Here is a 12,404-nt window from a genome sequence, read left to right on the forward strand (position 1 = left end):
TAACACGAGATTTATATAACTCTCTACGACTTTTTTATTAAGAAAATGACAAACGAAAAAAACTTAATAATACTTCAAATACCAATGGGTTATATAGATTTCCTTTGGCCTAGTCCTACTTGAAATCAAATACACAATTTGAAATCAAATACACTTAGGATTAAAGATTAGACTAATTATTATTATATTAAATATTCTCAAAGATTTTAGAAGCACTCAATTTGATTTGATGTTAGACACTTTTAACATTGCCCACCCAATCATCTTCATTTCTGTGTAACCCGAAGACCACCTCCAAAAGGGCGCTAATATGCAAATAGTGATCCAGATGGTTGTTAAATGTTTAATATTTTATTAAATACTTTTGTACTTATTAAACATCGTTCACTACTAGAAAACAAGTTATTTTCTCACAAACATTTTCTACAAATTTCCTACGATAAGTAGTTCCAACAGATTTCCAACAAAAAAATAAACTCCAACTTTGCTACAATATTTTATAATAAACATGTTAAGTCAAAATAGTTTTTGTAGGAAAGTTATAGAAACTTTACAACCACATGTTTTTTTAGCAATTCTGTAAGAAAAGTTGTTGGAAAATGGTTGAAAACGATTTTCAAGCATGTGTTTTTCCAACAACTTTTTTGTTGGAAAACTGTTTGAAACTTGAGTTTTTCAACAAATTTCCTACAATTCGGTAGTAGAAAAACTTCTCTTTTTCTAGTAGTGATTTTATGAAGATGAAGAGTGAACTATTATTTTCATTCATGTGGTTTGTCCAAATTTACAGCTTTAGTCCAATTATTTCAAATATACGATTTTCGTCAATGTGGTTTCATTTCACTTGCAATTAAACCCGTCCCGCTAACCCCGTTAAGTCTTGTCGTTAAACCTATCAACGTGCCCCTCACGTGAGGGGCAATTTGTCCTTTTTCTTCCCAATAAACCCCAACCTTAATTCGCAAGCCCCTTCACAAATGGGTAGGGGTGTTTTTCCATAACAAGTTTTTATATTACCCTTTCAAAATCAAGTATAACTAATCTGATTAGTGGCTTTTAATTGGTTTATGAGGAGCATATATATAATTTAGAAAGGTATAGATCGGGTAAATCTGCAGTCAGACCTTAACAGTTAACACATAAAGCATATGAGTAACAAAGTAAGCAACTCTCTTTGTAACTTATTGTGAATTATTATTAACTATGTTTAGCTTTGTATTGTATAGAAAAAAGTTACTTTACTCGAATCAGTTTTACTCACTCGTTTCGTATTTTGGGTTGACCTTTTATTAATATTTTTCATTAAATTAGTAAGGTTGAGCCAAGTATGGGCTTAACAATTTTTTATTTGGGCCAATTGGACATGAGGCTGTGTATCTTGTTTGGTGTTGGTCTATCATTGTTAATTATAAAAAAGAGAATCAAACCATTTATCTTAAAAAGTCAAGATATAAACACTAGCTAGTCCTTTTGTTTTGTTGCTATCATCGTGTTAGTTGTCCATATATATATTGTGTTAGCTCAATGGATATATGTTACAGTTAAGGATTGGTTCGGACCTTTGCACCATCCAGGAAGATCTAAGATCATAGGTAGCTAATACATATATACGCTTTTCGAAATGTTTGAGAAAAAAACTTCCTTGTTATTACACTCGTGATCTTATATATCTTGTTACTCGTTCACATGTGTTACTACTTACTAGGAACATTTCAACAAATGAGGCCTGATTGATGTTATAAGAATATTTGCTAGGTACTTATATAACCATTCTTATTGGAGATGAAGATGAAAGAACAAATTATTAAAAACAAAGAACATGCAGCAGTGAAGATTAATTCACCAATTTGATCCCCAATTAAGGTAAACAAGCCAAATAAACAAATAACGTTATGCCAGTTAAATAAGACGAGCCAAAACAAGAAAAAAAGATCACCATGTCAAGTCAAATGTGCGAGACTTCATCATCACTAGCAAAACTCCATACCGATACAATTTTATCTAGCGCTTGTGCCTTCGATATGTTTCGGACCTGAAATGCATGATCAGTTTGCTTAGCAGTATATAACAACGAGCACGGTGCAAAATACCATAAGTTATTGATAAACTATTAATAAAAGTATATAGAAATACAATAACTAATATATTCTCTCTAACTTGTTCACTAAAAATAACTGTCACATGGAATTAATATAAACTTGTAGCATGCATGTAACACCTGACATAGTGAAATAATACCTGATATAGTGATATTTAACCATAAACAGGATCACACAGCAGCAACAGATGCAATGAACTGAAAGCTATCCGAAGAGTCAATAGCTGAATCAAGTTCATAGATCTTTAAGAGAGTCTTTAACCCGACATTGTACCCTACTATCTGTCCACACATTTCCATCACAAGAAACGAATCCTCGTCTTTATGATCCCCTATCACAATGGACCGAACACGAGAATAAAACGTGTTGGGGAAGGGCATCAATAACTCATTTAAATTAACACGGTACTTCAACGACCACCCGGTATTCCATCCACTCATCTCGTAAATATGCAACTGTTGGAGAAATTTTTGTGAACAAACAAGAAGCAAACAACCACGAGACTCAAACATTTTTTTATCATTATACGTGTGACCGTTGTTTACAAGCGTTTGTGTTCGTGTTTTGATCGAACGCTCGGCAATGTCTAGCATATTATGCCAGTTCTTGTGGGATTGTTTTAAACCGCTTCATGGACGGATTGTAAACGATGAACTGATCGAGTTTGATATCATGGCAAAGGATCAAACCATTGCATGACTGCACGATCTCAACTTTATCCGAGTCTAGAGTAAATGTGTTGGGTAATGGAACCGGGATTCGGGTATCCAACAGCACAAAATCATATTCGGAGACATTCCGTCTCCGAATAAATAGACCGGAAGCGGGGTCGAGAGTAGGGTTTTGGGACCGGCGAAAAGTGAAAGTAGGGTTTGTGATAAGTGTACACCAGTGTTTGGATACGGGTTTGAACACATGAAGAGAGACAACGGGTAACCGGATCAAGATTTCGGTCAATAGGTCGTCGTTCGATACGACTATTTGTGTGGATTCCATAATATTAACGACGGCGGGTTTCTCTTTGGCTAAGTTTGATTAACCTAATATATTAAGGGGAAGCATTACATTACATATATAACAAGTATATACAATTAGGGTTGTTCAATATCCGCAGCTCGTTGCTCACTCGAAAATAGCTTGATAAAAGCTCGGCTCGAAAAAGCTCGATTCTAAATGAGCTCGACTCGGCTTGATTTTTAAACGAGCCGAGCTCGAGCTAGGGTCAGCTCGGCTCGTGGCTCGGTCTTGGCTCGACTCGTTATCTCGGCTCGTTGGCTCATTTAGATTAAATCCTAAATTTTAATATCTATATATAATAATATCATAACAAGAAATAAATAAATAAAAATTATACATAAATTATGTCACTCGATATCTAAAACCTTATAAAAGAATAACGAAAATAAAACAAATAAATTTATAAATTCTCTAGTTTATAAAATTTATATAATATGTATATTAAAATTATATTTTTTGTATTTTTATATATCAAAATTTGTAAAATATAAAATAACAAATAAAAATTAATAAAAAAATAAAGGAGTCCGGTTCAACGAACTCGAGCTCGGCTCGAGCTTTATACGAGCCGCGCTCGAGCTCGATTTTTCAGCTCGATAAAGAAAATGAGCCGAGCTCAAGCCAACTCGATTAAGTTCGAGCTCGAGCTCGAGCACACTCTGGCTCGACTTGACTCGACTCGGCTCGTTTACAGTCCTAAATCTATATCTATACTATATAATAAATAAAACTTACTAAGTGTCACATGTCATCACCACATTAAACCTTACAAAAATTTTCTCTCCTCTCTTTCATATTAAATACTTTTGACAATTATCTTTCTTATTAATAGCTTTGTATTTCATTTTTTTTTACTTTTTAATTTTTCATAGTTTCATTTTCTCTTTTTAATAATTATTTGCTATTAATAACTTGTATTTCATTTTTTTTACTTTTTAATCATTTATTTTCTCTTTTTAATAATTCTTTCCTGATTTAATCAATTTAATACCTACATAAATATGTTTTTTTTGTTTTATATAAATATAGTATACTATAGTATATTAGTTATTAATATTAGGCTATTATAAGTAACCAATTGTCACTTTGATATTGAATATTGATTTCAAAAATTAAGGTTTTAAATATATTATATTAATTAAGGTTTTATAAGAAATGATATTATTGAATGAAGAGGCAAGATTAATTTTAAAATTAAATTTCAATAAAGTTGAACTTATTAAATATTAGTTACTAATACAAGTCTTTTTCTCTCAAACCTTGAAAAGACAAATTCACTATTAATGTATTCTTAGTGTTTATGTTAACTTAAACGAGCAGGTTTCTTTAACCAGTTAAAATATCAAACATGATTCAAGTTAAAACAGTTTATGATAAAAATGAGTTTCGTTCCACGGGTTGGTTTAAAAAAGTAGCCATTTACAACTTCTTTTTAGTTAACTATCTAATTAACCCATCATTCATGTTAAGTTCATAATCCTAAAAATCCACAAAAATATAAACACCAGACTACATGTTTTGGTTTTTCAGATGAATAAAACAGCTTATCTTTGGAATACACATGTTAGACATTAGCACACTATTAATCAAATGATAATTTGACTTTGTATATTCTTCTATTATTGAAGATTTTAAAAATACATTTTCTTTAGTGAGCGATTTATACTTGCACCAAAAAATGAGGTCGCTCAAGAAACTAGCAAGTGTTCGCTATCCATTTTCTATCAGTCATAAAATGATACGTTACAAGAAAATATTAGTTTCCTAATGTTTTAAATGACCTTAAAATCTAAGGTTGTCAAGTTATATATTAGTCCTAAAAGTCGACGTTGAAGTAGTGTTGCTTAAAATATTAACTAGAAATTTGTTATATGCAATGAAACTAAACTGTATGTGAAAATACAATATGATAACCGTGTTATAGAAGCCAAAATTATATACGAAAGTAATATTGGAACTCACATTTTTATTCTTAGAAAAAATCATATACCTTTAGATAAAATAATTAATTTCAAAGTATGAAATTTTCACTTTATTTTTGTTTTGCATTAGAGATAGTTGGTTTGTTTTTGAGACAGTTTATTTTAACTCAAGATAATTATGTGTTGCATTATTTAGGGTTATAAACAGAAACGATGTGAAACTACTAAGTTTTTATATAGAAAATAAAGTTACAAATAAAACTGCAAGTATTGTTTACAAAGAAATATTTAAAGATTTATGAATTTCTAACAACTTTATATTTCCATATTTTCATATTCTGTAATGTGTAATTTATTCTACCATATAATATATTATTAAATCTTTTGAACATATTTTTTGTATTTACATTGTTTTATTATTTAAATAAATTTATTATTATAACTCTTGTGCTACACGGTAACTAACCTAGTAATACAATATATGATCATATTTTCCAAATCATCTTTTAGCAACTAAATTTTCGGTCCAACAAGAATGTGAATTACGAAAGGTCCACAAACAGGCCCCAACACTAACGGATCCAAGTTTACTTTTACATTTAAGTGCTTATGAAATAATCAAAATGCCCTTAGATTTTAAACAGCCAAAATAATATGTTAAATGTTGGAACCAAAAAAAATATTTTTGAATCATCTGAGCATTTATTATATAGACAAATTCTATCGATGAAAAATGAACCTTTAGATCCTTATATGAATTTGAATAATCGGTTAGCGATGATTAACTAAAATCTAATTAGTGACAATTAGTTGGCTAATGAAAAGCATAGATGTATTTTAGAAAGGTATAGAGTATTTGAGTAAGTATCTCTCTTTAAAACTTATGTTACATAACAATTACAACATGAATCCTTTTCACTGTAAAATATTTTTATTATACTAATAAGGTTGGGCCGGATATGGGCCTTTCTATAATGGTTGTAACATTATCCGGGCCAATTTCTAAAGCTCGTGTAATTTACACTGAGCTCGAGCTTAGCTCATTTCGATATTTATTTTTAAAGCTTGAGCTCGACTAGTATATATTGATTAGTTATTTTTTATAACATTATATATATTAATTAATTAGTATTATCATTGTTATTATTAAATAAAAATAAAAAATTTAACGACAGACGCTTTTAGGCTCGCAAGCCAGTTTGAGCTCGATAAGCGAAGCTCAAGCTTATGCTCGTTTATTAAACATGATTACTTTTATGCTCGAACTCGGGATCATCTAAGCATGGCTCGATTGAGAATTTTAACGAGCCATTCTCAAATAACTCGTGTGCAGTTCAAACTTATTTGCATCATAGCCCCATTGTGCAATTTTATTTATTTATTTATTTATTTTAACAGCCAATAGGCAAATTCTAGTTCAATCCAATATGGTATTATTTCTTAGTTGAACATATATTTGAAAATTTTACCTTTTAAACCTTTTGTGAAAGATTAGAATGATGATGACACCATGTGAATCTTTAGTATAATCTTAAATTAACAGCAAAGTATTCGTCTATCATTGTATATATGTTAACTAAGAAAAAGAGTGTCAATCGTGTCGGGTTGGTAGATTGATGGGTTAATAGGTTTCGGTTGACGGGTTGGTGTGTTGAGATTCTTCAACTCTAACCCAGCCCGTATATATTTATGTCGTGTAGAGTCGACCCATTTAAACTTGTGTTGTGTTTCAGGTCAACCTATTCTACGTTCATTTACGAATGCGAGTAATACCTAGTGGCGCTTAATAATAACCTAGACAATCAATTAATATAAAACATTTTAAAAATTTTGTGATAGATCCAGTTGTTTTTGTGTATTTATCTCTTATTCCAAATTAACAAACTTAGGTTCATATAATGTGCTTAGTATAAGAACAAATGAATGGAAATAATAAGAAAATATACAATTAGGATAATAAAATAAAAAATATTGGAAGTGAAGAATGGATACAAATATTTTAAAAAGTAATTAGTTTAATTTTTAAAAGTTAATAGATATATGAAAATAAAAAAATCTAATTATTTAATTTTAAAATTTAAACTTCTTATCTCTAAATTTAAAATATTAACTTCTTTAAAATTTTTAAATGGGTTAACATGTCAACCCACTTTTTAACGGGACAGGTTCGGGTTGACCCATTTTTTAGACGGGGCGGGTTCGGGTTGACCTATTTAAGAAAACGGGTCGTGTCAGCCGACCCACGACCTATATTTTTTCGTGTCAGGTTTCGAGCTGTGTCAAAAATTGATTGCCCTAGATCAAATCAATTCTCTTAAAAGGTCAAGAAATAAACACTAGTCATTTGTTTTGTTTCCTTCATCATGTTAGTTGTACATAAATTGCATTAGCTAAATGGACTAACAGTTGTTACGATTTAGAAATTCTAATCGGACATTTACACCATACGAGGAAGATCTAAGGTCATACGTTAGCTAACATATATACCTTTCAAAGTGTTTCGAAATCTCCAACTCACATATTATTACACTCATAATCTTTAGTCGTTACTCTTTTAAATCATGTGTGTTACTACTTGCTAGGAACATTTCAACAAATGAAGCCCAATAGATGTTACAACTTATAAGAATATTTGTTTGGAGCTTATATAAGTTTATAACAGAAATGAAGATGAAAGAACATTTTAGTAAATACAAAGGTCAACAATGAAAATGAAGAAACACAAAATTAAGTATTTCCCACGAGAAGTTTGAATCCTTCTTGGCGCAGATGAATGTTTCCTACAAAACAAAACACCGTGAGCTTGTTACAAGGTATTAGGGGGGGGGATTCTCTTGTAACAACCCTCTGACGTGAGAATCAGTATATGATTATGAATAAAAGTATATAGAGAGGGCTGAGAGTATTGGATTCTGGATCCTTTACCATTTGGAGATACTTTAGTATTTATAGTCGTTGGGGGGGAGAGAGTGTGTGTGTATGACCAAACTGCCTTGTCAGGCTCCCCACCAATCATATTCCCTGCACGTGTGTTCTCGGGAGTTGGTTGGCATCGTGGCCTTTTGACATTGACGTGTCATACTAGATAGTACTGCCATTTATGTTCTGTTTATCCCTTATTGGTTGGGCGTTATTTACGATGAATATTCTTCATAAGGCCGTACGTATTGTCATATATTTTGGCGCCATGATATCCGCATGGCGCTTGACCCTTCCACCCGGAGGGACAGTATGTAACTTGTTTAGGGGTGGGTTTAGTACCCTACCTCTACAAGTCCTCCCAGTCCGAAGTTGCCCTTTCTGAAGTAAGGAGAGCTATGGACTTAATTTGTGCCTTAGCTCGTGAATCTTTTAGTTGTTAGCCATTGTTGTCGGGAGGTTATGGATAACCGTCCCATGACGGAGCCTTTTTTAGCGGGAGGTTACGGATAACCGTCCATGGCGGAGCCTCTTTTGGCGGGAGGTTGCGGATAACCGTCCCATGACGGAGCCAAATTTGGCGGGAGGTTAAGGATAACCGTCACATGGCGGAGCCTATTGAATCGTGAATACAGTAGTTATCTTGTGACAATTTTTTTTTGAAATGACGTACGTGTTAGTTAAAAAAAATATAAATATGTTTATAAAAAACACTTGTATTTATCCCGTATAACTATTATTAGCTTAAAGATTTATAAATTTAAAAAAAATCGTTAATTTAAATTTTAAATTAAATAGTCTACTTTTTACTATAGTTTAATAATTTTACAAGCAAGAACACATGTTCTACTTTATATATAATCTACTCCTAAAAATAATTTTTTACTTTTTAAATTAAGTTTAAATTTATATTTTATTATTTCGCTCCAACGATTGATGGTTAAATTTTATATTTCCGTCCTACAGAAGAAAATATATAACTTTTAAACTTTTTTTTAAAAAAATTTCTTAAGATATTTTCTTAAAATAATCTGTACATTTCTAAACTCTAATTAGCATCTATTAAAAATAATCTGATTAGCGGCAGTTAATTGGTTATTAATGAGAAGCACAAATGTACTTTGGAAAGGTAGAGGGCAAACATGCAATCTGGCTTTACCAAAAAAATAAAAAATAAAAAATAATAATAAAATAATATAAAATCTGAGTAAACAAGTCTGTTTATAACTTTCGTTACAAAACAATTATAATAAAAAATTTGTTTAGTTTTGGTAGTTTTGGATTGTATTGAAAAAAGTTACTCGAATCTATTTTACTCGTTCTATATATTTTGGTGGCCCTTTTGAAATTTATTTTTATTAAAATAATAAGGTTGGGCTGGGTATGGGCTTAACAATTTATAAGTTTGAGCCCTCTCCAAATTAGTTATTGGGTCAATTGGGCAAGGTTTTTGGTTTGGTCGAGCTAGATCAAGTCGAGCCAGCTTGACTTTTAATCGAGATTGAGCTCTATTACTTACCTCGGTTTAGAATTCGAGCGATCTGATCCGACTCAAGACTCGAGTTAAGTTATCGAGTCGTGCTCTAGCTGGCCCTAACTAACATATATATATGTTTCAAAATGTTTTGAAATAAGCGACTTACTTTATATTACACTCCTAATCTTTCTAGTCATGAACATTTCGATAAATGAGCCTGATTGATGTTACAAGAATATATTTGGCGCTTATATAACCATTCAAACTCCGACTGAAGATAGAGATGAAAGAACATTTGATTAAAAAAAGGCCAAAACAAGCCAAAACGATAAATAAAGTTATAGAAGTTAAACATATAGACGAGCCAAAAAAAAACAGATTGATCACTATGACAAGTCAAATGTACAATACTAGCTTCATAATCACTAACAAAACTCCATATATACCCAAACAATTTTATCTATTGCATGTGCCTCCGATATGTTTCGAACCTGAAATGCATAACCAATTAGCTCAGCATATATATAATAATGAGCACGATGTATAATACAATAAGTTATTGATAAACTATTAATAAAAGTATATTTAGGTACAAAGTAAACCTAATTAAATCATATTTCTACTATATGGTAATAATATTTTCAACGTAATACATTCTCTCTAACAAGGCCACTCGTAATGGGCGACCTTGGTGGGTGATAGGGGCTACAACACCGCCCTCGGCGAAATGTGGGGCGATAGGGGGAGGGGGGGCAACTATTTGTCGGGCGAAATGTTTGTTAAATATTATTATTATTATATATGTTTGTGTGTTGTGTGTATATATATGTATATGTATATTAGCCTACAACACCATTAGGCTATGCGTAGTGGAGGGGCTACAAATTGGGACCTTTTGCGCCGTGTGACGTCCAGTCAGCAATGGGTGAAAATTTGTTTTTGGGGTGCATGTAATGGTGTATGGGCTACAAATAATAATATATATATATATATATATATATATTAACACACACACTAGTAATATAATAATAATAAAATCAATCTCCTCCCCTGCGACAAATACCTCAAGCCCCAGCCCATTTCGCCCCAATTTCGCCCAGGGGCGGTGTTCCACCCCAATATCGCCCAATTTCACCCCTCAATTTCGCCCAGTACACATGGCCTTTCACAAAAAAAAACAAATTCCTACTCTTTGCTGACTGGACGCCACGTGTCGCAATTCATCCAATTTGTAGCCTCTCCACTATACATAGCCTAACTAATAAGCGGAAAAGCCTTCATAACTTTTATACACATTTGTATATTGCATACTTCTTGTTCACTAAAAGTAACACAAGTACTTCTATATGATATGAAAATCATACCTGAAATTAACCATAAAGCAGGATCACACAGCAGCAACAGATGCAATGAACTGAAAGCTATCCAAGGAGTAACTAACCGGACCAAGTTCATGGAGCTTAAAGAAAGTCTTTAACCCGATACTGTACCGAAATATCTTTCTACACATTTTCATCACAAGAAACGAATCCTCGTCTTTTTCACCATTCACAATGGACCGAACACGAGAGCGAAACCAGCTTGCAGACTTGCCACTGATTTTCGGGGACGGCATTATAATCTCACTTAAACAAACAATGTACTTCACCAACCACCCGGAATCCCATTTACTCATCTCGTAAACAATCAACTGCTTCGGTTTATTTTGTGAACATATAAGAAACAAACAACCGCGTGACTCAAACAACTTTTGATCTCTAGAAGCCTTCCCATCTTCAGGTACTAGTTGTGCTCTTGTTTTAAAACAATGCTTATCATTAATATCTAACATCATATGCCAGTTCCGGTTACGAGTATTCAGCCAATGAATACCATTATTCCAGTACAATCCGTACTTGAAACCTTTAAACAAAATGCATCTTCGATCATGACTTAAAACACTCCAGTCGCGTGTTTTAGAAGAGTAAATCTGTATCTGAATATCTAAAGTATTATTATTATTAATTACGACTCCAGCACACACTATTTTGTAATGGGATGATTTTGAAGGATCAAAAGCCATCCTGAAACCACCAAAACCATACCTCGGTTTCGAATAAGGAGATTGTGGGATCGTTTGAAACCGGTTCATGAACGGATTATATACGATAAACTCATAATTAGGCCTAGTATGGCAGAGTAACAAACCATTGCATGACTGCATGATCTTAACTTTACTAGAGTTTAAACTTAAGGCGAATGGTAATATTAATGGGACCGGGATTCGGGTATCCAATGGAACAAAATAATATTCGGAGGAGTTCCATATCCGGAAGAAGAGACCGGAAGAGGGGTCGCTAGGGTTTCGGCTCCTGCGCAAGGTCAAGTACGGGTTTGTGATGAGAGTGCACCAGCGTTTGGATACAGATTTGAACTCATGAAGAGAGACAAGGGGTAACCGGAGTAATATTTCGGTTAAGAGGTCGTCGTTGGATTCGACTATATGTTTGGATGGAGAAGCTTTGGCAGTCGATTCCATGATGGGAAACGTAAAGCCTGTTAAACAAAACTACTTGAGGATCACGTATACTATCTACAAGATATACAAATAGGCGCATAATTTGCAAATCTTTCTTTTTAAATAAATTTAGCATAATCTACAATAAATTTTAGACAAAATTACAAATTTGAAATTTAAATATATGCGATTTATGGATCATGTTCTTTAAAAAGTTTATTTGTGGGCGTGGTCATTTATATGACAAAATACATTCGTTTTTTTGTTCTTTACACTAACTGTCATCCAAAAACTCAGTTAAATCCAAACATGCCAATACTTAATGGGGTTTTTGTTTAACATATTTTATTTAGTTTCTTTTTCTAATGATATATTTAATTTGTTTTTAATTATAAAGACTCAAATAGTATGCGTAAAAAGACTTAAATACGCTCACATGCCAAGACTTAAACGAGGTTTTTGGATATCAGTTA

General features: G+C 32.4%; 1 protein-coding gene across 1 annotated transcript; it reads right to left on the bottom strand.

Annotated features, from left to right (window-relative positions):
- Positions 1-10,821: 10,821 nt before the first annotated feature.
- On the bottom strand, positions 10,822-11,952 carry LOC143617243 (F-box protein At5g07610-like). The gene has a single exon (XM_077089864.1). It carries the CDS (start codon positions 11,950-11,952, stop codon positions 10,822-10,824), a length of 1,131 nt encoding a protein of 376 aa, XP_076945979.1.
- Between the last annotated feature and the right edge of the window lie 452 nt (positions 11,953-12,404).

The sequence above is a fragment of the Bidens hawaiensis genome, unplaced genomic scaffold (assembly GCF_021521415.1).
Source record: "Bidens hawaiensis isolate Kalapana, Puna unplaced genomic scaffold, B.hawaiensis_p1.1 tig00053294_1, whole genome shotgun sequence".
In the NCBI taxonomy this organism is placed as follows: Eukaryota; Viridiplantae; Streptophyta; class Magnoliopsida; order Asterales; family Asteraceae; genus Bidens; species Bidens hawaiensis.

Excerpts from the sequence above, each read along its gene's own strand:
- LOC143617243 (XM_077089864.1), bottom strand. The coding sequence starts at position 11,952 with ATGGAATCGACTGCCAAAGCTTCTCCATCCAAACATATAGTCGAATCC.